Source organism: Alternaria alternata (assembly GCF_001642055.1).
Source record: "Alternaria alternata strain SRC1lrK2f unplaced genomic scaffold CC77scaffold_11, whole genome shotgun sequence".
NCBI classification, from domain to species: Eukaryota; Fungi; Ascomycota; class Dothideomycetes; order Pleosporales; family Pleosporaceae; genus Alternaria; species Alternaria alternata.
The window spans coordinates 123,852-149,074 of record NW_017306200.1 but is presented as its reverse complement, the minus strand read 5'-3'; the positions used below and the strand labels follow the sequence as shown (position 1 = coordinate 149,074).

The window sequence follows — 25,223 nt, the reverse complement described above, 5'->3', positions numbered from 1 at the left end:
TCTTATCCCTACCATTCGTCGTGATGTTCATGGCGTGCACAGACCCACACTTACTTCCCCATCCGGACAGCGCGACCGCGTTTTCGCGTGTTTACAGTCCCCGCAAGACTCCTGTATAGCAAACAGCACCCCACATAACATACCCATACGCACACCATGTCTTCGTTACTAGACCTCGCGCTCAATTCTGATGCCGCTCCCACTCCCTCGAGCGCGTACGGTAACGATGCACGCACACCGCAAATGCGATCCTCGTCTGCGAGACCCCGCGGACCACCCTCTGAAAGCGCCGGCGCGAACAGCGATGTAGAGGGAGACCCTGACGACGAGATTATCGGAGCACGGGTACCGGGGAGGCGCACGAATGCCCCGCGAACAGACATCCCAAAGGTAGTGGACGTTACTGGAGAAACGTTATCGCTGCGGTTCCAGGAGTTCCTCGAAAAGTGAGCCTCACGACAGCAGCCTCATGCTGTGCACTGTGCTGATGTCAGGATAGCTACACAGAAGATCCCTCGTCATCGGCTCTTCCCGCCTCGAGTGCCGTGCCCACCACAGACAAATACTACATTGCCCAAATACGGGGCATGCGACTGTACGGACTGTCCACCCTCTACGTCGACTACACACATCTCCTCAGGCACGAAGATGGCATTCTGGCCGCGGCCATTGCGAGTGAATACTACCGCTTCCTGCCGTACATGGTTCGGTCGCTCCACAACCTCATCGCAAAGTACGAGCCCAAGTACTTCCGCCAGCACAAGCAGCCCGCCTCGACTGCCTCTGCAGCCGGTACCTCGAGCGCCGGCAACGCTACAAGCCAGAACGAGAGTCTCAACGAGAAGACGTCGAACCAGCAGACCGACAAGCTGTTCACCCTGGCCTTTTACAACCTGCCTCTTGTGTCCCGTATTCGCCAGCTACGCACCACATCAATCGGCAGCTTGCTTTCCATCTCTGGTACTGCGACGCGAACATCTGAAGTTCGACCAGAGCTTTCAATGGCCACCTTTGTCTGCGAGATCTGCAACACCGTCGTGCCGAACATCGAACAGACTTTCAAGTACACAGAGCCGACACAATGTCCCAACATAACTTGCATGAACAGGGAGGGCTGGCGTCTTGATATCAGGCAGTCAACTTTCGTAGATTGGCAAAAGGTGCGCATCCAGGAGAACAGTTCAGAGATTCCCACTGGCAGCATGCCCCGAACAATGGACGTTATCCTTCGAGGAGAGATGGTGGATCGGGCAAAGGCTGGCGAGAAGTGTATCTTTACGGGCACAGTGATTGTCATTCCAGACGTAAGCCAGTTCCGCGTACCTGGTGTGCGCCCCCAAGCAATGAGGGATACCGCAAACACCACGCGAGGCAACGATGTCGGTGGGTCAGGTGTCAGCGGTCTCAAAGCCCTTGGTGTGCGCGACCTGACATACCGCATGTCTTTCCTGGCGTGCATGGTCTCGCCAGATCACTCTACTCCTGGACAAACCTCGAATCACCACCTGACAGGTCAGGCGAGCAACATTCTCGCATCTCTTGGCCAAGGACAGATTGAGTCAAACGCGACAAGCGGCGAGGAGGCACAGGAAGAGTATCTTGGTACGCTGACTGCTGCGGAGATTCAGGATCTCAAGGACATGGTGCACAAGCCCAACATCTTCATGCGACTAGTTGACTCGATAGCACCCATGGTCTACGGCCACCAGGTCATCAAGAAGGGTCTCCTGCTGCAACTGATGGGTGGTGTATCAAAAGAGACACCCGAGGGTATGGCGTTGCGTGGAGACATCAACATCTGCATCGTCGGCGATCCGTCAACGTCCAAGTCACAGTTCCTGAAGTACATTTGCAGCTTCCTTCCTCGCGCCGTCTACACCTCTGGCAAGGCTTCTTCAGCTGCCGGTCTTACAGCCGCGGTAGTCAAGGACGAGGAGACTGGAGAGTTCACAATCGAGGCCGGTGCTCTCATGCTGGCTGACAACGGTATCTGCGCCATCGACGAGTTCGACAAGATGGATATTGCCGATCAAGTCGCTATCCACGAAGCTATGGAACAACAGACAATCTCGATTGCTAAGGCCGGCATCCAAGCCACCCTCAACGCCCGTACCTCTATCCTTGCTGCGGCTAATCCTGTCGGCGGACGCTATAACCGCAAGACAACGCTGCGCGCGAACGTCAACATGTCTGCGCCCATCATGTCTCGTTTCGATCTCTTCTTCGTCGTACTGGATGAGTGCGACGAGGCTGTCGACCGCCATCTGGCTGAGCACATTGTTGGTATTCACCAGCACAGAGACGAAGCTGTAGACCCTGAGTTCAATACTGAGCAATTGCAACGCTACATCCGCTTCGCGAGGACCTTTAGGCCAGAATTTACCGATGAGGCAAGGGAAACACTAGTCGAGAAGTACAAGGAGCTGCGCGCAGACGATGCACAAGGTGGCATCGGCCGCAACAGTTACCGTATTACTGTTCGACAACTCGAGAGTATGATTCGTCTCTCAGAGGCTATTGCAAAGGCCAACTGCGTCAGCGATATTACCCCTGAGTTTGTCAAAGAAGCCTACAACCTCCTCCGCCAGTCTATCATATCAGTCGAGAAGGACGACGTCGAGGTTGAAGACGACGACGACGAGGCGTTGCTTGCTGCAGCGACCGCCGCAGAACAGGAGGCCGATGCGCCAATGGACGATCAGCAAGACGCTTCTAGAGACCGAACAGCGACACCAGCCGTCGCGCCACGTGAGAAGACCAAGATCACGCACGACAAGTACGTCGCTATGCGCAATATGTTTGTCAAGCGCGTCAACGAGGACCAAGAAGAGACACAAGACGGCGTCGAAGAGGAAGAGCTGCTCATCTGGTACCTTGAGCAGAAGGAGAATGAAATGGAGACGCAAGAGGATCTGGAGAAGGAGAGGACACTTGCGAAGAAGGTGCTGAAGAAGGTCGTCAAGGTATGTCGGAATAACTCGAGACGTATGGTCATCTGTATGCTAACGAATACTCCAGGAGCAATACCTCATGTTGATCCGGGGTGAAGGACTTGCAGACGAACAGGGCCAGGGTGAGGGCAACGACAAGGCAGTCTACGTGTTACATCCAAACTGCCCGATTGAGGACATTGCCTAGGCGTTGATGGAGTATGCCGCACATCGGCTGAGTATCAAATCTTTTGAGCGTTTGCGCGGCCATGTTTGTGTTGGCATGAGGCCCGGAGTTGGGACAGCAGTCGACTACATGTTTGATAATGTTATACCCAGATCTGACTTTCAAATACATGACGTTGCGTGAAGTTTGGAATTATTCTCAGATTGAATGATCGCACAGACAACTAACTTGAAACGATTCAATAACCAAGGGTCTCACTTGTACCCATAGAACTTAGATAATCATGTCAAGGAGATGTGTAAAATGTAGCGCTTCGACATCCTCATATGCGCGTTTCTTCCTTAATCCATTCCTCTTCGTCTACGCCTTCTTGTTCTTCAATGCGTCCAAAAACTCCTTTGGTGGTTGCTGCTCGTAACCCTCTGGGTTGTTTTCTGTCCACTTCCACAGGTCGGCGCAAGCGTCTTCCAGTGTGAACTCGGTCTTCCAGTCGAGCTCCTTGTTGGCAAGTGTGGGGTTCGCTGTCAGGTCGAGCACGTCACCCTGTCTCCGCGGCGCAACCTCGTATGGTAGGTCGCGTCCCACAACGGTGCTGAATGCCTTGATCATCTCGAAGACGGTCGAGCCCTTTCCGGTACCCAGGTTCCATGCCTTGACACCGGGTTGTTGCTCGCGCAGGTAGTTGAGCGCCTGGAGATGGCCTCGCGCTAGATCAAGGACGTGGATGTAGTCGCGGATCGCTGTGCCGTCCTTGCTCTTGTAGTCGTCACCAAAGACGAGGAGCTTCTCGCGCTTGCCGATCGCAACTTGCGCCAACAAGGGGAGGAGGTTGTATGGCACGCCCAGAGGGTTCTCGCCCATGATACCGCTGGGATGCGCACCGGCGGGGTTGAAGTACCTCAGCAGCGCGGCGTTCCACTTCTTGATCTCCTTGTCGTCCTTGCCAGCTTTCTTCGCGTTGTTGCGCTCAGCTTCGATGGTGTCTGTAATGGCACCCTCGATGGTGGACTTTGTGCGGCCGTATACGTTGGTCGGGCCGATGGGGCAGTGTTCAGGGATGGGGATCATGTTGGGGACGCGCGTCGCATCGCCGTAGACGGTCGCGGAAGAAGAGAAGACGATGTTTGTGACATTGTGCTTGACCATGGAGGAGAGAAGCGCAATCGAGCCGCCAACGTTGACGCGGTAGTATGTGAGGGGGATCTCGCCAGACTCTCCAACGGCCTGGGATTGTTAGTTCAACTTCAGCCCGTAGTCGAGGAGCGGACGCACCTTCAGAGCAGCAAAGTGGATGACATTGTCGATGTCTGGGTTCTCCTCAAACACCTTGTCGAGCGCGGCCTCATCCGTAACGTCGACTTGGTAAAAGGCAGGTCGCTTGCCGCAGATGAGCTCGATGCGGTTCACGACTTCTGGGGAGGAGTTGTAGAGGTTGTCGACGATGACGACCTTGTAGTCTGCCTCGAGGAGGGCAAGAGCTGTGAAGGAGCCAATGTAGCCGGTTCCACTGCGCCGTCGTCAGTACCAATTGAGCGTGATGCTTTCGCATAGCTAAATGGAGGGGTGGAGGGGCAGCTTACCCGGTGACGAGAACAGATCCGACAACCATTGTGAGAGCTTAGAATGTGGAGAGAAGAGGATGTGGCTGGGGCGGTTGCTCTTATGCGATCGCAGACTTGTGTTTGATTGCGAGGTTGCAGATATATAAAAACGCGGCAGCACGAGATGCTGGGTTCATGGGCTGTGGCACTAGTGGTGGGAGAAGAGCCGCGTGCGGATAGATTTCCAGATATGGCAAGCGTTGTCTGGCTGCCTTGTGCCATCGCCATGTATTCTGAAATATATATGGCATTCTGGATGTGTGATCGTGTTCATCTGCTCTGCTAGAAGGTACCCAAGTGTAGCAGACGAAATGTACGGGTGGACCATGTCACAGACACAACCCGTCCTCTTGTGTTGCTCTACTGTCACACTTGGGTAGACCACATCACAACTGTAGACACAAAGCCATGTATGGACGAGTATGTCAAGTTTGGTAGCGTGTTGTTAGAGCAAGGGACTGTGGCATGGTGGGCCGACTGCGGGTGGCATCGCCTGGCAAGCCGTAGATCACAATAGCAACCCTTACACTCCAGAGACGTTGCGCGGGCTTGACAAGCCACTCCCCGTCCTCAAGCTACATGCACCAGTCACAGCATCGCTGTACGACATACCTTCCTCTGACTAGAGTTGGGTGACGCAGGTACATGCGAGACGGCGAAATAAGCGTTGTGGCTCTCAGGGTCTCGTGCTCCGCTTCGAGCTGGGCCCGGAAATTTCATGCATCATCCATGTCTTGTGGTAGCGGAGACACTAGCTCCCAGTCTCTCTGATAGATGCTCCGTCTCTCCCAGCCTGCTATTCTTGCTCATGTCTGCTTGTGTCCTTTAGGAGTTAGTTTTTTGTGTCAAAGACTGCCATGTCACACACCGCCGGATTAAGCGCCTGCTCGCTTAACCTCCCGTTTGCGGTGGCTTCCGGACAGGCTGAACCCTTGCACCTCAAAGCGCGACCTCGAACTTTCAACAATCACATCGTCACCCATCAATACACACTGGAGAACATCGCGCCGGATCCTGGGAACATGATCGCGAGTCGCAAACTGCACACACACGAGCGCCAAAAGTTTTTTCAGCCAGTACGACCCTACGCCCGTTTTGCCGGCCTCGACGCGTGAGGGTTTGTCCACGTGTTTACGGACCCACTGCAGGTACCGTCACCAACAACACCGTCATCGCAAGTGTTAAAGGAAGAGTTGGAACATTGCTCGACGACGCGTTTGGGACCGCGCAGTCCGGACGCGAAAGAGCTGGATCACAGAACGAGGTGTAAGTTGGCGCGCTCTCCTACCCATGTCCTTGCGGTGTGAAAACGTCTCCATGCATATGAGGCTGCATGCACGTGTTGTCATGCTTCACCTTCATCCTCATCTTCACCGCGCAAATTTTCGTCGGCTGGCTGCAACGAAGCTACTTGCCTTACCCCTGTTTTCTGTTATGCTCGCCATTGTTGCGAGTCGGCCTCATCTCTTTGTTGCACCTTGTTGTTGGGCGGCTCCAGTCGTCCGCCTTTTCTTTCACAACTGGCCATCCCAGCGATTCAACTTCAAAACAGACAAATGCTCACAGAAGCTCAGCAAGAAACTCAGTCCCTGTCGTCTGTCCTTGGATTCGCATCTCCTGGCTCCACATCACTCTAGACTCCAATCGGGACATTGACAGACCATCGCCATGTCCCAACGTGCTAACGGTGAGGTACGCACACCTGGTGGGCGGAATCGCCGCTCAGACCGGCTCAGCGCAAAAGCAAACTCCGTTACCGCAGAATCAATAGTCACCAATGCCACAGCGTCCGCTGCGAAACGCACTACGACGACCCTGACCAAGGTCGCCAACCGCAGATCAAATGCCTACGGCGCGAGCGGTCGCATTGGAGCCCCTGACAAGCTTCCGGCTGCCCCCGCTACAGGTTTCACCCAGGCCATGGAAAGCCAGCTCGAAAAGTACGCCAATGGTCAGGATGAGGAGGAAGAAGAGGAAGAAGAAGAGGAAGATCACCGGGATGACAGCGCCAACGAACTTGGTAGCGGTCGTCCGTCACTCTCCGTCAAGAAAATCCCCAACAGCGGCAAGCTCTCGCCAGACGCCGCGCGCAACCCCACATCCAAATCAAAAGTCACCCCCGGCTACTCTTTCATCGATAGTGATGACTTCAGTCACAGCGATGATGACTTTGCAGCATCTGTCGGCAACACCACCAAGTCTTTTGGCCTTGCTCACGAGGCTGGCATGCTTGTCTCTCAGGACCCATTCGCCGGTGGACCCATCCGGGACGAGCCTAGAAGCTCACCTTTCGTCCAGCCTGCAGCACCAACCCGCCAGCCTGAACAAGCAGCCTCAGCCGCGCAAGATCCCTTCATCAAGCCTGCAGTACCGTATCGCAGGCCCGCCAGCCGCACAGTGAACGGAGCACGGACGCAAGGACCAACCCCGGTTCTGTCTCAAGGTCCTGTTCGCAACAAGACCCCGGATTCGACTAAGATTCCCAGTCAAGCCGAGAAGCCTATCAAAACATCCATCAACGATCAGGTGCGAACTAGGGCGAATGTGAAGCAGCCTGTCCGCGCTACAACAGCTGAAACCGAAGATTCTCTCAAGGAGCTGATCGCCGAAGAGCAGGGTAGGCTCCACCAACAAGGTCCGCCAGCACCGCAACTGCAGCGACAGGCTGAGCGACGTCGCCCTCACCAAAAAGACAGAGTCGAGCTCAACGCGTGGCTCGGCGATGTAGAGCCGCCTGAGTTCGACGAGCCGGCGTGGGCATGGAAGAAGCCTGTGACGTGGGCCTTTGCAGCGTTGGCTGCTTTTCTGCTATTGGGATGGCTGACTTCGTCCTACATGATGGCGACCGAGCACCCCGAGTCTGCAGCGCGGACACCAAATCTCCTGAAAGCCGTAGGTGCTCGTGTTGGCTATACATACGAATGGATCACAGATATTATTACTCCCCCAAGAGGTTCCACGGATGCTGAACGGCAAGTTCAGCTAGAAATAGAGCGCGCCAAAGCCTACAAAGAAAACGGCGAAGATCATTTCTTGTGGGGCCGCATGTCTAATATGGACGAGAAGTTCAGCAAAAGCACAAGGGAGATGAGGGCAACTCTTGAGGAGCTGAGACACGAGTTGCCGGATATGATGATAGTTCGTCGCAAGGAGGATGGTTCGACGGAGATATCAGAAGAGTTTTGGTCTGCTTTGCTTGGCAAGGCGCGTTCGACTGAGACGGAGGCGGATTGGCATGATTTTCTCGAAGGATCCAAGAAGAAGCTCCAAGATCTCCTCAACCCAGCTCTGCACCAGGACCGCGGCTACACGTCTACATGGCCTGAAGCAGTCACACGCGAAGAGTTCATCCGTCAGATTGAGAAGTCTTACCAGGACATGACCGTCCGAGTGGACAAGAAGATCGACGAGGCCATGCGAGCCCACAGCACCCAGTTCCAGACGATGGTGCAAGCAGAGACCCGAAAGACCATGATGGACCAGATCCGGCTCAATTCTCTAGCCCAAGCCAACCTCGTCGCAAACTACGAACACCACCTCACCAAACCCAACTACTTCTCCCCTGGCTTGGGCGCCATCGTCGAGCCCGACCTGTCTTCTGTGACCTTCAACAACAAGCCTGGTCGATTCTACGAGTTTGTGCGCCGCGTGACGTTTATGCCTGGACAGAACCCGCCGATGGCAGCGCTCACCAAGTGGGAGGAGCCAGGCGACTGCTGGTGTTCTGCTGGACAGAGCGGGACCTCAGCCGGCCAGGCTCAGCTCACAGTCCGACTCCCACGGCCTGTCATCCCCAAGCAGGTCACCATCGAGCACGTACCCATGAACATGATGCCGGCGCGCAACATCTCCAACGCTCCCCGCGACATTGAGCTCTGGGTCCAGACGGACGCGCCCATCAACCCCTATTACTCCCATCGCCAAATGGCATGCCACGACCCGCCACCGCACAGCATCAGTGGCCCCGCCTGGAAGTGCTTGGGGTCATTCAAGTACAACATCCACGCGTCGAACCATCTCCAGACGTTTGACCTCGCTGGCGAGCCGTCCGAGCCTGTTCGGAGAACCATGGTGCGTGTAATTAGCAATTGGGGTGCTAGTCACACGTGCCTGTACCAGGTGAGACTACATGGGACGGACGCACAAAAGGACTTTGAGTACCCGGTCAGCCTAATGGATTAGGCCAATAATGTTTGGGACGAAAGCATGACGGCGTTTTTTGTATACCTTCGGGATTTTAACGAGTGTTTTTGTATACCCCACGATAGCACCAGAGCACTAGCAATTGTTATTTAATTTGACGACGTAATCCTGACTGCAATGGTTTGTGAGATTGTTGGCTTATTAAGTGACAGGCTCACTTTGTAGCATGAAATCTACCTCTGAACACTCGATATATGCGCGAGGCAGTACAATAACTTTTTCGTTCTTGTCTAATCAGACGCATCTATCGCACAACACCTCCCTTGAGAGTGGGGATGCTACACAGGCCGTCCTTGGTCCTCAGCTTGGCTACACCCGTCTTCTTATCCGCACCCTCGCCGCTCAACTGTGGCACGACACCGACGTCGAAGCCCACTTCCAGACCATCTGTTGTAGTGAAGCCCGGCTGGATCATCTCCCAGACCTTCTTCTTGGGGTTGAGTACAGGCTCAGGCTCGCCTTCCCAGCCCTCAAAGTAGACCCGGTCACCTGCCTTGCTCTCCTTGGGGGGATCCACCAGCTCGACTGGTCCCTTGTGGCTGTCCTCGCCCTCGGCGACGCGTGGTGATGCAGCGAGTACCATTGCACAGCTCTTGACACCGCGCATGGTGACGGGCTTCAGGTTGCACACGGCGACAATTTTGCGGTTCTGCATCTCAGCAAGGGGGATCAGGCCGTTAAGACCAGAGCATACTGTGCGCACGATCTGGCCTTCGTACTCGGAAGTGTTGTCTGTGCCGGGAGCGTCGCCGCATGCGATTGTGGATACGTAGAGCGAGTCGGCGTTGGGGTGGGTTTCGGCCTTGAGGATGTGGCCTACACGTAGGTCGATGAGGGCGGGGGAGAGAGGCTTCTCGACTGGCGCACTGTGATTGTCAGTTGTATACACGATCACGAGGGTTCGTGACTTACGCCTTCTGGGGCTTGGGCTGCTTCTCCTTCTTTTCCTTCTTCTTCTTCTCGGTTGGCGCACCCTCTGGAACACCGCCAGCTGCGTTTCCAACGACTGCGGATGCTACAGCGGAGCCAGCAGCCTCGGCCTTGCCCTTGGCCTTCTCGGCCTTGCTCTTGCCTGCCTGGCCCTGTCCACTTTGTCCTTGGTCGCCAGTCAGGGTAGTAGCTGTGGCACCAGACGCAGCGGCGTTGGCAGCGGCAGCCTCCTTCTCCTTCTTCTTGCGCTCCTTCTCCGCCTTTGCGTCTACCGGCTTGATCTTGAAGATGACACTGTCCTGGTCGATGTTGACCTTGTCGTCCAGCTTCAGGCCGAAGACAGGCGAGTTCTGGACAAAGTCGACATGGCGGACAATGTGGTGGTATCCTTGCTCTCCAGTCCTCTCCTCAGCACTCCACTTGGAGACGACCGGTGCGAGCTTCTGGTAGAGGGCAATGTCTGCGACGGAGGGCTTGGCGCCGAGGACGGTGGTCCGGCTGGACAGATGTGTGTTCAGTGACGACAGGCGCTCGGAGGCTTTCGCGGCGTCCTCAGAAGAAGAGGCGATGTGGGAGGCGGTGATGAGCCATTGGCTGAGCTCAGTCTTCTCGGCGTCGGAGTAGGTGACTTCGGGGAAGAGAGCCTGCGAGGCCTTGACAGCGTCCGTCTCGTCGGCAGCGTTGTTGGGCGCGTGTGTCTTGAGGAAGATCGCTAGAGTTTCGTCGATTGTGGCCATGGTGGGCAGTGGTGGGAAGAATCGCTGGAAAAAGTCGAGGGCAAGTGGTTGTAGTGGGGTAAAGAAATCCGCCGTAAAGCTGCTGGCGGCGGTGGTTCTCGATCTGAGGGGGGATCTGGGCAGTGCTAAAGAGGCTCCGAACGGAAAGTGTCTGGGCTGCGAGAATTGGGGCCGTCCGATGTGTAGTATGCGACAAAAGGGTGTAGCTGGTGGATAATGGCGAAGACGCATGATTCACGTGAGTCAAATTCAGGTCCGCCGTCACCGCGGGGCTCAGAAGCTTCCATGTCGCCGCACAGGCCATCGCGTTTGCCCAAGTCGCGTGTCCATCACATGCATCGCGTCTGCTGCATCTCAAGATGGCTTGATTTATCATGAGGATAATTGTCGCTTTGCACCAGGAACCAATTTGACAAGATCGGTCTTTGGCTATACCTCGTCATGAGCTTCGTATACCCGGTCAGTGCCTCGACGTTCGAATGTCATAGACTATCCAACTGTCCTATGCCGACGATGCTGTAGCCTATTACATGCCTGGTAAAAGTAAGGAAAGTTTGGATGACGACTCGTTTGCTGCCTGCGCCCCACGTACCTAGGTATAACATGTCGAGCTCAGAACTCCTTCCCCGCAACACCATTCCCGCACAGCACCACCATGGCATCCGAGACATCACCAGACGTGCCCAAGGGCAGGAAGAGGTTCATTCCCCTGGGTAAGACACGTCTTCTCACACCGCAATTATGCCAGCTAATGCGCGACAGAGAACAATCCTGATGTCATGTCCGCCCTCGTTCACAAGCTCGGTCTCTCGGAGAAGCTTGCATTCCACGATGTCTTCAGCATAGACGAGCCTGAGCTACTTGCTTTTGTGCCGCGGCCTGCCCATGCTCTGCTCCTCGTGTTTCCCGTCAGTAAGACATACGAAAAGTTCCGCGTACAGGAAGACCAGGACAAGACGGAGTACCAGGGACATGGCCCGGATGAAGAGGTTGTCTGGTACAAGCAGACAATTGGAAATGCCTGTGGCCTAATCGGCCTGCTCCATGGTGTCTCCAATGGCTCCGCACGCGCTCATATCAGTTAGTAGTCATTCTACCAGATACCAGTTGGCATGCTAACAAGACTCCAGAACCCGACTCAAACCTCGCCAAGCTGGTCAACGACGCGATACCACTCAAGCCCATTGAACGAGCCGATCTCCTCTACGAGTCTGAAGCACTCGAGAGCGCGCATCAAGACGCTGCATCGGGAGGTGACACCGCTGCGCCCGAAGCCGATTCCGATGTCGACCTACATTACGTCTGCTTCATCAAATCGGACAAAAACCACCTTTGGGAACTTGATGGTCGACGGAAGGGTCCTCTTGACAGGGGCACGTTGGCTCCAGATGAAGATGTTCTCAGCGAAAAGGCTCTTGACCTGGGCGTGCGTAGCTTCCTGAAGCGCGAGGCAGAGGCCGGTGGAGGCGAGCTGCGTTTCAGTCTGATCACGCTTGCCGAGTCATTCTAGGAACGGCTAACCAGCTGTGGAGTCTAGAGAGTACACGAACCAGACCAAGTAGATTGGTAACGAATATCTTGAGAACAAGTACTGTGAGGCACGATATCGCTGCTACGGCTGTCTGCATAGATTCAAAGCATGCTTAGACCGTTTGATGTGACTCAAAACTCATCTACCTTTACTTCTCGTCCTTCCTTCAGCGGCAGATAGACCTTCTCCCATAGATCACTCCTCTCGCCAAGGTGATATGTCAAGCTGACATCTTGCATACCTGGCGACGGGGACGATTTAGGAGCCATGATTTCGAGTTGCGAGATGATATTCTCCAGACCCAAGGCCTTCCCGGTAGCTTGTGTACTGCCAGCTTCCAGCGAAACATGGACGATGTGGATGTGAAAGTGGTAGTATGTTGGTTGGTCTATCACCAGTCAGCGAGTCTCCCCAACCTCATCGTACGAACTTACAATGCACGTAGAGTTTGAGCTCATCCTTTTCAATCTCCGGGTACAACTTGACAGTTGCCTCAATCATCTTCTCCCGCATATGCTTAACCCACTCTGCCATGCTTTGTTTAAGATCCCTTACGCTCCATATGTCTCTTCGTTCGACCAGACCTAGCAGATGCAGACTACCCATCGTCTTGCGATCCCAGTTCAGATCCGGCAAGAGTAAGAAGCCTTCTTCGCCAGACTCCCGGTACATGACATCTTCTTGCTCAGTCCGACCCTCGAGAATATTGAAGATCCAATCCAGTGCGCCCTTTTCACGCTGCGCCTGCATGTACGGCCTCACATATTTCTGGTAAATCTCGGGCGTCTCGGTAACAACCCGCAGACGCTGCTGCTCGTACTTTTTTACATGTTTCTCTGTGCAAGGATAGATTAGATTCAACTTGAAGTCCGGAGGCGGGTTGTCATCGCTGGGGTTGGAATTTGCGAGGAACCAGGCGTAGATGTCGTTTGCACCGAGATTCTTAATGTTGCGCAGTGAGGTGGAAAAGTTGGATAGAATGCTGGGCTTGGTGTCGAAGGCGGCACGCTCAGCGAGTAGGAGAGCAGGTTTAGAATCAATGGTTCCGTAGAGGGAGATGCGGCGGCCGGCCTGATCCGAGTTTAGGAGGCGGGTTGGCTGGAATTTTGGGATCAGAGATTCGACGTGGGCGGCAACGTCTGGGGGTGTTGTGGAGGTCATTTTTCAGTCGTTTACTATACCCGACATCAGCACGATAACGCATCCAACAATTTTACGTGACTTTGCATATCCCAGAAAGCATGGCTGTCTACGTCATACTGAAGGAGCGAACTTACTAGACAAACGTGGAATGGCCCAGAGCACATGCAGAGAAGTCTCCCGCAATTTCGGGTGGATGTGGGGAGATTGATGCGAGATCACATGTCTGCGCGATCTCGCGTATCACTGCAGCAACCAATGAATGCGACCCTGATCAGCGCCAAGCAAATCGAATGAGGTCACTGAACCCAACCACCCCATCATCGCAAGCGACTATCACGACGTTGAGCAACCAACAACTGCCCATTATCGATCGCAAATACTCCAAAATGGCTCCCAGACGCAAAGCATCCGCCCCCGCTGCCAAGGCGCAGCAGTCGACTCTCGCATTCCACGGCACGACAAACAGGGTCACAAAGGCTGGCGTCAAATCGCAAGGCGCAAAGAAGAACATACTCGAGGCGAAGCTGAAAGACATCAAGCCAGAGGTTGCCGACATCTCAAATACTGAGCCGACAACAACGGAAGCTGCGATCATCGAGCAAACAGAACAGGAGGTCAAGGCGCAAGAGGTGGAGAGCACACCAGACGAGGACAGAGCACGGCGCATATCAGATGCAGCGATCAAGAAGTACTGGACCACAAAGGAGAAGCAAAGGCTTGCACCGCGGACGCACCAGGGAGGTCTGAGCCTGCACGACAAGATACTGAGGGAGTTTGACATGAGCGCGCATTATGGCGTAAGTTCCGAGTCCCCGCCCATCTATGATATGAAGTCCTCGACGTTGTAATCATGCGCTAACAAGATATGCGCTTGTAGCCATGTACCGGAATCGCTCGGTTGAAGCGCTGGAAGCGAGCGCAACGGCTCGACCTTGACCCGCCGATCGAAGTACTGGCGGTGCTGCTGCGGGAACAGGATGCAAGCGACAAGGACAGGATAGCTGTTCAGCGCTCGATCGTCGATGAGATACTGAATTCTAGGGCCGAGCTTGATGTATGAGGATGGGTATTAGCGCGTTGGGCGCAAACTGCAGCAAGGACGCCGTAGGAGCGATGCGCTTCTCGACGACCTATGCTATGAATACGAGCTTTGATACTGGCGTTATGCGAGGAGTTGGGCGGCATGGTTGAACAGGCGCACTGAGTGATTATGTGTAGCAAGCGGATGGTGGGCACGCGAGCATTGCAGTCTTGCAAATGAGCTACTAAATTGACGCAACCCAAGAATTCAATCTACAAATCCAATCCACACACCATTAGTAACACTTTGATAGTGCGTGCGAGAGAACAATTTTCTCCTCGTACGTCAGCATGCGTTGGGGCTTACACCTCACGACTTGGGTTTGCTCGGAACTACTGAACTAACAAAGACACCTAGTCCTGGTGTCGTTGCAGAAGCGATAAGGAGCGACATGGAGATGCGGGGTTGCGCAGTGGACACGGTGCGGTATGGCCGACAAACGGTGCTGGTTAGCATGCCATGTAGACTGCAGCTGGTCGTTTGACAGCAATTAGGAGGCTCCAGACTCTAGTATGCTTGGGCGGCTCCAGAGCCAAAAGACGCGGGGTCGATCGACAAAGGCTCGATGAAGCTCCAGACTTGAGCTCGCGTGTTGGGTGGCAATTGCTGAGCTGCACGGCAGTGGGGCATGATGCTGGATCCGCATGCGAATGGCGCACTAACAGCCAGCCCGATTCCACGCAGCCGGCGTCGTCCTTGTTAGCGGGCACTTGCTCACTATAGCTGCCAGTAGAGCATGCAGCGCGCACAGTGCGTCTGCCATATCTCCGCACGCATCCTTGCGAGGTCCGCGAGACCCACCCATTGGCATCCTTATCGCCCTTGCAACAACTGCGCCGTGATGCTGCCGAATCCCAGCGGCTGTCACGAAGCCGAAACTGCTATTTCGGCTGCCCGTCGTGCAGTGCTGTCTGCCCCAGCCAACCACAGCCGGCCATGGAGCAAGCGTTGCATGGTGGCTGCACCATGAAGCCGGGCTGGGTGAATTAAAACGGCGCCTTGTCGAGTGCTTGGGATGGTGAGATAGCGGGGAACCACTAGAGACGCCCATATCATTCCTGTGGCTACAACCTCCATCGACGCCCCTCGCCCCTCCATGTTTCTTTCTTCCTGCTCGTTTAATCCAATTCCTCCCATTCCCCTCATCGCAGCATGACTACCGCCGCGCTTTAGATTCACTCTTCCGCAAAGGGCCGCGACTTCTCCACGGCTTCGTGCTTACCTCTCTGGCCCCGGCTGTTGATCAACTCAACAACTAACGCGCCGTCTTACCCAAACTTTCAACACGTAGGTCCCACGCCCGAAGCTTAAGACGCCGCGTACTTATCAATTGCCCGACAGACTACTCCTGTCACTCCTGCTGTGCTCTGGTAGTCTCCTGACCCCTCCGCTGCATCTCTCTGATTGGGAAGGGCCATTGCTACTACAGAGGACCTGCCAATTGACTTCTCGCCCTCCTCCCACGTTACGCGCCTTCGCTCCATCTCAACCCCAGGCCTTGGACTTGTCAACATGGCCGCTGCTGTCGCCAGATATCCTTCTATGCTCGGTCGTTCTTCGACACCTCCACCGCACCTGTCGCTCAACACCTCTTCTCGTGGTACGCCGACTGCTATTCCCAACAAGCACATCCCAGAATGCTCCCCCGGCGGACTGCCCGCAACTCCCCCAGCATCGCCGCCGCGGCAAGACAGCCTCATTGAGCAGTCGTCCATCACATACCCGCCAGATGCTTACTGCTCGTTGTACTCGGATGACCCGCCCGTGTACACCATCACGGCGGATCGCATGGCAGAGGCCTTGGAGCACACTGCAACGCAGCCGCTGCCGAACCCCGACCAGGTATTCCCATGGATGCACGGTCTCCATTCCGAGAACCAGATCCAGCTTGCCTTCTTCTCGTCTCGTCGCAGAAGCGGCCGAAAGGTTCCCAGGTGCATTCGCAGCATTACCGTTGTCAAGACTGGTGGAAACCTGTCGTCTTCCAAGCTAAAGGGCGCAGTTGCACCAGACGAACTACTGGAATCTGTGTCTTCCGACACACCCAGGTTCATGGAGTGTGACCCAAAGGATGGCTTTTCTGTGCGCAACTTCCAAATCCAGGCTTGTAAATTGGCCATGGTTTCGGACATTATTGTTTACGGCGATCACAAAACCAATCCGCAAGACACCGTTGCGCTCGCTCAGAAGATTTCCCAAGCTCAGAGGCAGTACGAAGCGAGAAATGGATTTCCGCATTGCTTGTTCAACACGTTCATGCTTTCAGATCCTTTCGCGTCTATGCAAGAGAAATACCCAAAGCTTGTTGCTATTAATTCCGCAGGTGACATGACGGGAGAGGTTGCTGATTTCTTCTACTGGGAGCGATATGAGATGAGCGCAATGTCAAAAGCAACCGAGATCAGCAACAATGTTTTCTTAGGGCCTACGCCTGATCAGGCACTGCATCCAGACTGTGCGGGCGAAGACGCTTATGACATGCTCATCGAAGCGACCGATCTTGCACATGTACCTGAATCACGCTCACTACGGGCTCTGCGAATGGGTCTTGAGCGGGTCCACCGCAAATCTACCCTGCACATGGAGTTCCCATCGTCAGGAAGCATCATGCCTCCTACGTGGGCGCACGGTGAAGTCGATGGTCTTATGGATATGTGCAAGTGGATGTACGAGCTAGCGAACCCGCAAGAGGTTCGGCGGTCGAAGCGCAGACGAGAAGAAGAAGACGAGGCCATAGAGATGGACGACATTGCGGCGCCGCGCAAGTTCCTGATACACTGCACAGACGGCTATACCGAGACGACTCTTCTTGCTTTGGCCTACTTTATGTATGCCGAAGGCCTGCCTGTTCACGATGCTTGGATTCAGATGCATCGCGAGAAAGGCCGCAACTTCTTTGCATACCCCTCGGACGTTGCGCTCCTGACGGCGATACAGCCCCGGATCCTCCAGGAGTCTCCTCGCTTCAACCAGAGCATTCTGAACATCTCAGAACCACGCTGGCTGTCGAAGCTTGATGGAAGCCTACCCAGCCGTATCTTGCCATACATGTATCTTGGCAACCTTGGACATGCCAACAACCCGGAGCTCCTCCGCGCTATCGGCATCACACGCATCCTGAGCGTCGGAGAAGCGCTTTCCTGGCCGGAGGACGTCACGAAGAAGCTTGATTGGCCCGCAGAGAACTTTTTGATGATCGACCGAGTCCAAGACAATGGTGTAGACCCTCTCTGGGGCGAGTTTGAGCGCTGTCTCAAATTTATTGGTATGTGTTGCAGCTCATGGTGCGGGTTCTCAACTGACATCTTGTAGAAGCAGGGAAGCAAGAGGGAGGCGCGACGTTGGTACATTGCCGAGTGGGCGTATCACGCTCTGCGACCATCTGCATTGCGGAAGTTATGAATGAGCTGGGCATGTCTTTTCCCCGTGCCTAGTAAGCAAACTGCGAGCTCTTTTCCGACCATAACTGACGTCCCTTAGCTGCTTTGTCCGGGCGCGACGACTTAATGTTATAATCCAACCTCACCTTCGATTCACCTACGAACTACTCAAGTGGGAAGAGTACCAGCGCCAACGACGCAACGAGCCTCTTCGCCGCGACCTGGAGTGGGCAACTGTAGCGCGTGAGATTGCTCTTATGAACAAGCCCTACTCCAGATAACGACTTCACGACCTTTCTGCTCGAAATGACTTACGACGACACGACTCGTACTTGTACGACTACCCTGCCGACTACCCTGCCTTTAGCCAGGCTTGTTCTTATCTTTGTGTGCGATATACTGGTGTTTGCGGCCGCTTTTGTTCCTTCCTACTCTCTTTTAATACTTGCGTGATTTGTACGCGGAACTGCGGCTCATGGTTTCTGTATCTGCTGTCTGCTGTCTGCTATCTGTCATTCTGGGTTACGGGCTCGATGTCGATGAGTATGGGGTCAAAGGGCCAAGGGCATCTCTCATCATTCATCTTCTCGATTCATGTATTACTGTCTCGATTCACTGCAATGGACTGCACTGCGGAAGGATCACGGCGTACTGAGTCCAGGTACTTACGGCGTATACGTTTTAGTTCAAGAATGGTTTCCGTCAACACATTCATGGTAATTCGTCAGGTTGCATCGTTGTGTATTTTTTACGTGATGAACCTTATGCAGTTCTGGAGAGCCATCGTGGCGCTCGACGTTAACGTTGGAAGAAGAGAGTGTTTCAAACCTTGCGATCTTATCGGATGGATTGATTGCGACTCGGTGGCTCCATTACAGAGGAAGATAGCGAGAATGTCCGACGGTATTAATGAGTCGTTGCCGCATAGCATGCTTACATGCATGTATTCAATTTTTTCAGAGTTTGTCCAAACTCTGACATCGTCGTCAACGTGGAGCCTACATGCGTTCGCCCAACGTTGGAAACCTCCATGCAGCATCTCGCCATCTCGACCGAAGGTAGTGTAAACACAGTAGAGACAGCAGCTCATGAGCAGACACTACGCCTGTCTTCCAAGTCAGTGCCATCTTAGTGTCTGCTACTCATCATGACCACTGCCACCACTACCAAAACTGCGAAGATATGACGGGTGAGAGCAGCTGACGAGAAACAGTGGTTTGAGTTAGCGAAGTCAGGTAACGAACGTTCAGATATGAGTAGTAGATACTGATAGATGTTGTGTTAGTTGTCAAATAAGAAGAACTTCTGGGGGTGAATAGTGAAGTAGAGGTGTAGTAGTCACCGCGATAGGAACTCAGTCAGACGCAAGCGACATGATCTACGAGCAGTACCAAACGACAATTCAACGTATGAAGGAGCGGATGACCAAGATCGCCAAGCAGTTCGGAATAGCCATCGATGGTCACACTGGTAAGCTTGACCATATGAGACTCGTGCGAGAAAGACGCTAACTTCGCAATCCCTTTTCAGAAGAGCTGATATTGTATGACCTGCTCAACACCATGTCGACCCGCATCACAAAGTCAGAGCATATGGCCACCAACCTAGAGGTAGTCCAAGACTGTCTTCGCGAGGCAATCGACAACAGGTCACCCGAGATTCTTGGAGATCAGCCGGCGCACACGTCTGACAGCATCGAACTCAAACCAGCCTTCTTCCTGAAGTAAGTCAAGAGTGTCATATAAAACAAGGAGGCAGTTGCTACGCTCAACGGAGAGTTGACCGCCCATCTCAACGAGGCGTGCTCGCGTCTGAACGACCTCCAACTCGGCGAAGGAACTATACAAGCACGGCTGCAGCAGTTCTGTAAGTACGTGATCCAGCAGACCAACGACTCCTAAGCTCTCCATGGTCAGCTTACCGACGCTGTCGACTCTTCTCCCGGCGCCAACGACATCAGCATCTCAAGCAATGCCTCTAGTCTGAACGCGCACTTACGTTCGTACATTGCGGCCGTGGGTGTCAAGCTCAAAGCCTCTGCCGAGAAGCACGAAGCGACTGAGAGCAAGCACGACGAGCTTGTTTCCCGATTGACGGAACAACTCGCCGGCTCCACCACCCTTCTGAGCTTCCCATCCGGCAGCGACGTAGAGAGCGCACTCACCGCCTACATCGCCGCAGCCACAGCAGAGCTCAAGGCATCACGTAAGACTGTGCATCTGACCTCGCAGTGTCTCACCACCTCCGCCGCAAACCGAGGCTTCCAGTTCAGTAAGCCTGACCAACAGTCCACGGACGAGTTGGCCAAAGAGTACGTCACTTAAGCTGAACGTTGGCTTAGCAGAATGCAACAGAACCACGAGGAGCACAACCGCCAGCTAGCTGTCTTGGTGAAGGGCGCCCTAGAGGCACTCGGCCAGAGGATGTTGGCGGACTGTGACATCAGGACAAACCTTTCGACTTACATTGGCGCAGTCGACGCTAGACAGTCAGAGTACGACCGAGAGAAGAAGGTCTTTGAGGATAGGCTTACGATCGCCTCACAGAAGTTGAACGTCACGCTAACGGCGGATGCTTCAGTCGCTGACCGGCTGGCTGCATTCATCAGCGGCGTCACTTCCGTTATTGAGAGCAAAGATGTCTTGATTGAAGGCATCCAAGATTCTATCCGGAATAGCGCGCAGCAACTAGGGATTCAGCTTGGTGCAGATCTCTCACCTGCCGATACTGCCACAGTGTTTAGCAACAGCGCTGTCAGCAACCTCACACAGGCGCAACAGCTTTTGTCGGACCTAGAGAACGCCGTCCAAGACATGGTGACAGAACTGTGCGTCACATCCAGTCAGCCATCAGGACCGGGACAGGTAGCGGAAGTTGTCAAGCACGTCCGAGACGCCACCAAGAGCGCCAGTGATGAATACAACGACTCGCTGATGAACATTGACGGCGCCATGACTATCCTGTCCAACAGGTTCAACTTTCAACTGCCAGCAGACCCCGACGTGCTTGTGCGGCTCACTGCGCTTGGAACGGCGATTGACACATATTTCACCAACACCAAGAATCGATACGGTGACATGTGGGGATGGATGTTGAGCGAAGCCATGGGTACAATGAATGAAGTAACGCGTGGTACCGACATTCCGCCACGCGGAGCTGCCCATCACGTACCAGCTATCGATGGCTCAGAGTTCAACGTCCGCCTTTGGGCTGCCCTCGAGAGGCAACGCGTCACGAATGCTATGGACAAGCATGCCGCCACCAGCACAGCGACCAAAGAGGAAATGTTACGCTGTTTACAAGAGTGGGTCGAGCGTATCTATCGCACCTTGTATCCATATGGGCGTGCATTGCCGATACTCCGACCCAGCTGTGGTCTGAACGAGCTAGATGTGTGGTTGAGGGGTATCGAGACCAAGTTCAGTGACAACCTCATTGCGAACAACGAGCAAAGCCTGGACGTGTCGAAGTCGCGAGACAATTCTCTGATCCGGTTGCGACAGTGCCTGTACGACTTCGTGTCGGATGTGTTCAAGGCCGCGAATATCACCACAGAGAACTGGCCCGAAACTTACGCGGATGACGATCCTGTGCTCGCAACAAACGCTGAAAAGTTTGCCGCCGAACGTCTGGAGTTTTTCCGAGAAGCGATTAAAGAGTTGGACAGTGAGGGGGAGGACATTGAAAACTTCATGGTCGAAGGACGCGAAGCAATGAACGAGCTGGTCGCCCAAGCCCATAGGGATGTCGCTAAATGGACACCGACACGCGACAAGAACGGCGTCTGGCTGGCGGCGCTGAAGAGGATGATTCAGGAGATCATCGACAAGAACCACGCCATTGCCAAGGCAACCAGCAAGACCCTCTCTAGCATGATTGCGGCTGTGGACAAGATCTTCCAAGATCTCTTCGACACAAACAAAGTCCCCAGGCCAGCATGGGAAGATACCACCATGATCTCCCCCACCGCTTGCATCTCGTTCTTCAGTAGATTGCCCACACTGTTGGCGTTGGGTCTTGTCAATCACGAAATCAACCTGTTACGCCAGCAAGAAGAGATTCTCCAACTTCAGTCCTACCGGGACAACACCATCCCAGAGTTCATACAGTTTGTTCGCAACGTATACGAGGCTCTGAAAATCGACGCGGGTCATTGGAGCCCACCGACCACCACTGACACTGCCGTTGTCTTCAGGGGTTGGCTTCAGGGACGACAAATTGAGATCTCTAGCAAGTGGAATTCAGAGACGAAGAAGCATGAGAGCGAAATGACGGCAGCTCTCCAAGCATTGGCCAATCTCATCTCAAGCACTTCGCAGCTGTTACCTCCTGCCGCTCCAGTCACAGCAACCGGCGCTGCTACAGGGCTCACGATTGCAACGTGCGATGACGTTGGCAGGGCTAGTGCAATCGGACTGAAAGACTCACTCAACAAGCTCAAGAAGGACACCAACATGCAGCTCCAGTTACTGGTTGATGAGATCATTGAGCTGGCTTATGTCGCGTGTCGTTGTGCCGGTGTGGTCGAGCCAGATTGCTTGTTTCCCCCCATCGACGTCTGGAGCACGAATGATCAGTTGATTCAATGGCGTCAAACCTTTGAAGGCTGGTTCAACACAACGTTTGAGCAGAACCAAGCCGCTTTCTTACAGTCCCGCGAGCACGACCTTCACTTCCAGTACGGCAAACTCCTCTCATGGCAAGCGCGTAAGGTCTACTTCTGCTTGCTACCAATCTATATGACACTCAATCCTGGACAAAAGTGGACAGTGTTGGACCTCGGTATGACATGGTCTTCGCTCGATATCAATGAGCAGAACACAACAGATGCGATAGCCTGGATTGAATGCGCCTGCCGCATGCTTGACCAGTTAGCTAAGGAGCGAGCTAGGAATGCGATGGCAGTCATGGATCAGCTAGAGCATGCGCGTAGGGTTGCCCAGGATGCAGACGACGTGATCGACACCATGGAGCGCACTATCGCCGAGGCGAAGGCCGTTGTTACGAAGCAGAGTGACCTCATTCAACAGCTTCGTCAGGCTTCAGCATGGTCGTAATGAGACAGCCAGGCACTTACGTGTGCATGAAATGAGCGCGAGTTTCTCCAGGCGACCTATCGTCGGCGGTAAGCGTTAACATGTCTTCCTTGTTGCCGCTGCGACACCCACTACCTTGCTCCAGCTCCCTATATAGTTTGCAAACTGTCTGCCAGCTAAATGCACAAATTTCATAAATAATACAAGCAGTATCACGGTCCCAAACAGCTTCGAGTTAGCGTGCTTCGGCCGGATTTACTTTTCCGCCAGCGTGTAATTTTCTCTGTCCCACCCCATCTTTACTTTCAAACCTCACGGAAGTCCAGCTCCAGCACTGGAGCCGGGTCATACCATTCACAATGCCCACCCAGCAGCAGCTAGCCCGACGCAGCGGTGTTGTTTCCACAGCTGCACCGATGGACCGCGACCTCGGTTGAACGCAGTCCATGGGTGCGGAGACCGCTTCCAACCGCTCTCCGCAATACGTCGCCAACCCCAACCAACAGCTCACCCTCCTCCTCATATCACGATGCGGACAGTCTCGGCGCTAGCTTCGCCTCTGCGGAGATCAGTACCTACAGCCCGCCAGACACGGTGCTTCTCAAGCTCCCACAGTCTGCAAGCGACATGGGGATTCATAGGACTGGGACGCATGGGTTAGTACCACGGCGCTCACATGACTACCCAGCCTAACAGTCAGATAGGATACCCCATGGCGAAAAACCTCAGAGCAAAGATACCCGCCGAAGACACGCTCTTCGTGCACGATGTAAACACCGCAGCCACGAAGCAGTTCCTCGACGAGCACCCACAAGGCGTGCGCGTGGCTGAAAACGTTCGAGAGGTCGCCGAGAAAGCCGTACGTACATCTCATTTCCTCCCACCGCTTTATGATGAATTAATTGTTCTATCAATGATCTAAGTTGGGGGTCTTCGACCCTTATTCTGATTACACAAATATTATAGCCAATCCTCTGATGCTCTCCACTCATACATGTTGTCATTGCCGCTTCGAATGCTTGTACTGACAGCCTCAGGAAACCATTGTCACTTCGCTGCCGGAGCCAAAGCATGTAAAGGCAGTCTTCAAGGAGATGCTGGAGCCGGCAACTCTTCTGTCAGACAGCTCCGTCAACAAAGAGCGGTTCTTCATCGACTGCTCGACCATCGACCCCATGACCTCGGGCGAGGTGGCGGAAGCTGCCCATTCTACTGGTCAGGGCAAGTTCATCGATGCGCCCATGTCCGGGGGTGTCGTTGGGGCGCAGGCTGGCACGCTCACCTTCATGATCGGTGCGCCGCCAGAGGCCGTCGAAGGAGCCACCAAAGTACTGTCAATGATGGGCCGGAGAGTAGTACACCTTGGTGGGCCTGGTGCGGGTCTCAAGGGGAAACTTGCCAACAACTACCTTCTCGCGCTCAACAACATTGCAACTGCAGAGGCCATGAGCATGGGTGTGAAGTGGGGTCTAGATCCAAAGGCGCTGGCTGGTATGATCAACACGGCTACCGGTAAATGCTGGCCTAGTGAGGTTAACAACCCCGTTCCCGGAGTCATCGAGGGTTCGCCTGCAAGCAGAGGCTATGAAGGGGGCTTTGGCATCGGTCTGGCTAGCAAGGATCTCAAGCTTGCGCTCAAGGCTGCCGACGAGGCGGGTGTCAAGCTCGCTTTAGGGGAGCCCGCGAGAGCGCTTTACGATGCGTGCGAAAAGGCCGAGAACTGCAAAGGCAAAGACTTTTCAGTCGTCTACCGGTATCTTGGAGGCAAGGAGTAGCTAGAATGAATGACATGGACCCGCGGTGCCGCGGTCTTCGCATCTCCGCCGCCAAACAACTCATGTCCGGCTTGGCTGGACTGCATGACTACTGCTTTTTGTGAATAATGCGATCGTGTGGGTACGTTCCTGGCTCCACGCCTCCACATACCGAGGCCCGGAGATCTCCCATCTGGGACGACATGACCTGTAGTTCTGGAGGAGAAGGCATCTACCTAGGTATTTTACTGCGGACTCTACGTCCACCGCTTCGAGGTTATGATGCGCTCTTCTACTTCAATCTATGTCAACGCAGGCTCATCGTCCGACCACCAACCGTCTATCCTCCCGAGGTCATCAACTCACATCATCGACGCACCATTACTTCTTCAGGATATGCGTTCATCCAGTACCAAAAGATACCCTGCCGTTTACCCGCTTCTGCCTTGTCAAGTCTAAGCGCCGCGCATAGTAAGGCACTTCAGGTTTCCAAACGATCATGAGGCAACTCGGCACTCCTCGCCCCACTCATCTTCAAACGGCATACTACGCCACCACCCATGCACATCTACCGTACTTACTCTTGGCAAACAAGGCTGTCAAACATCGTTTAGGCGACGTGCAACAATGCGACAGCTTGGCCGCTGTGGTCTTACAGCTTAGGTATCCACACCGCCGTGCGCTATAGGTTGCTTTGTGGTAGCCCTACA

General features: G+C 54.3%; 11 protein-coding genes across 11 annotated transcripts; 8 read left to right on the top strand and 3 right to left on the bottom strand.

Moving 5' to 3' along the window:
• The first annotated feature begins 8 nt into the window (after window positions 1–8).
• On the top strand, window positions 9–3,564 carry CC77DRAFT_95536 (MCM-domain-containing protein). Its single transcript, XM_018535477.1, has 3 exons — window positions 9–446; window positions 500–2,963; window positions 3,019–3,564. Exons 1-3 carry the CDS (start codon window positions 157–159, stop codon window positions 3,136–3,138), a joined length of 2,874 nt encoding a protein of 957 aa, XP_018385492.1. The 5' UTR covers window positions 9–156; the 3' UTR covers window positions 3,139–3,564.
• On the bottom strand, window positions 3,180–4,918 carry CC77DRAFT_1020617 (UDP-glucose 4-epimerase). The gene is made up of 3 exons (XM_018525087.1): window positions 4,698–4,918; window positions 4,390–4,624; window positions 3,180–4,341 (listed from the first exon to the last, which is right to left on the bottom strand). Exons 1-3 carry the CDS (start codon window positions 4,724–4,726, stop codon window positions 3,478–3,480), a joined length of 1,128 nt encoding a protein of 375 aa, XP_018385491.1. The 5' UTR covers window positions 4,727–4,918; the 3' UTR covers window positions 3,180–3,477.
• CC77DRAFT_1020616 (hypothetical protein) lies at window positions 4,812–5,323 on the top strand. Its single transcript, XM_018525086.1, has one exon. It carries the CDS (start codon window positions 4,843–4,845, stop codon window positions 5,002–5,004), a length of 162 nt encoding a protein of 53 aa, XP_018385490.1. The 5' UTR covers window positions 4,812–4,842; the 3' UTR covers window positions 5,005–5,323.
• A 618-nt stretch (window positions 5,324–5,941) lies between these two features.
• On the top strand, window positions 5,942–9,030 carry CC77DRAFT_1020614 (hypothetical protein). Its single transcript, XM_018525085.1, has one exon. The coding sequence runs from the start codon at window positions 6,387–6,389 to the stop codon at window positions 8,898–8,900; it is 2,514 nt and encodes an 837-aa protein (XP_018385489.1). The 5' UTR covers window positions 5,942–6,386; the 3' UTR covers window positions 8,901–9,030.
• Window positions 9,031–9,165: 135 nt separating this feature from the next.
• CC77DRAFT_1008979 (multisynthetase complex auxiliary component p43) lies at window positions 9,166–10,588 on the bottom strand (the record flags this gene model as incomplete). The annotated part of the gene is made up of 2 exons (XM_018523569.1): window positions 9,166–9,787; window positions 9,834–10,588. 2 exons carry the CDS (start codon window positions 10,586–10,588, stop codon window positions 9,166–9,168), a joined length of 1,377 nt encoding a protein of 458 aa, XP_018385488.1.
• A 443-nt stretch (window positions 10,589–11,031) lies between these two features.
• Window positions 11,032–12,317, top strand: CC77DRAFT_95222 (cysteine proteinase). Its single transcript, XM_018535407.1, has 3 exons — window positions 11,032–11,301; window positions 11,351–11,668; window positions 11,719–12,317. The coding sequence occupies exons 1-3, from the start codon at window positions 11,244–11,246 to the stop codon at window positions 12,096–12,098; spliced, it is 756 nt and encodes a 251-aa protein (XP_018385487.1). The 5' UTR covers window positions 11,032–11,243; the 3' UTR covers window positions 12,099–12,317.
• CC77DRAFT_1020611 (scavenger mRNA decapping enzyme) lies at window positions 12,137–13,464 on the bottom strand. Its single transcript, XM_018525084.1, has 3 exons — window positions 13,397–13,464; window positions 12,554–13,294; window positions 12,137–12,507 (listed from the first exon to the last, which is right to left on the bottom strand). Exons 2-3 carry the CDS (start codon window positions 13,278–13,280, stop codon window positions 12,251–12,253), a joined length of 984 nt encoding a protein of 327 aa, XP_018385486.1. The 5' UTR covers window positions 13,281–13,294; window positions 13,397–13,464; the 3' UTR covers window positions 12,137–12,250.
• A 37-nt stretch (window positions 13,465–13,501) lies between these two features.
• Window positions 13,502–14,251, top strand: CC77DRAFT_1020610 (hypothetical protein). Its single transcript, XM_018525083.1, has one exon. The coding sequence runs from the start codon at window positions 13,649–13,651 to the stop codon at window positions 14,108–14,110; it is 462 nt and encodes a 153-aa protein (XP_018385485.1). The 5' UTR covers window positions 13,502–13,648; the 3' UTR covers window positions 14,111–14,251.
• Window positions 14,252–15,625: 1,374 nt separating this feature from the next.
• On the top strand, window positions 15,626–18,130 carry CC77DRAFT_95139 (dual specificity protein phosphatase PPS1). The gene is made up of 3 exons (XM_018535377.1): window positions 15,626–17,608; window positions 17,656–17,776; window positions 17,824–18,130. Exons 1-3 carry the CDS (start codon window positions 15,856–15,858, stop codon window positions 18,002–18,004), a joined length of 2,055 nt encoding a protein of 684 aa, XP_018385484.1. The 5' UTR covers window positions 15,626–15,855; the 3' UTR covers window positions 18,005–18,130.
• A 966-nt stretch (window positions 18,131–19,096) lies between these two features.
• On the top strand, window positions 19,097–22,780 carry CC77DRAFT_1094963 (hypothetical protein; the record flags this gene model as incomplete). Its single annotated transcript, XM_018529767.1, has 4 exons — window positions 19,097–19,193; window positions 19,254–19,446; window positions 19,684–20,034; window positions 20,065–22,780. The coding sequence occupies 4 exons, from the start codon at window positions 19,097–19,099 to the stop codon at window positions 22,778–22,780; spliced, it is 3,357 nt and encodes a 1,118-aa protein (XP_018385483.1).
• Window positions 22,781–23,073: 293 nt separating this feature from the next.
• CC77DRAFT_1020606 (hypothetical protein) lies at window positions 23,074–24,593 on the top strand. Its single transcript, XM_018525082.1, has 3 exons — window positions 23,074–23,415; window positions 23,464–23,618; window positions 23,797–24,593. The coding sequence occupies exons 1-3, from the start codon at window positions 23,289–23,291 to the stop codon at window positions 24,532–24,534; spliced, it is 1,020 nt and encodes a 339-aa protein (XP_018385482.1). The 5' UTR covers window positions 23,074–23,288; the 3' UTR covers window positions 24,535–24,593.
• The last annotated feature ends 630 nt before the right edge of the window (window positions 24,594–25,223 follow it).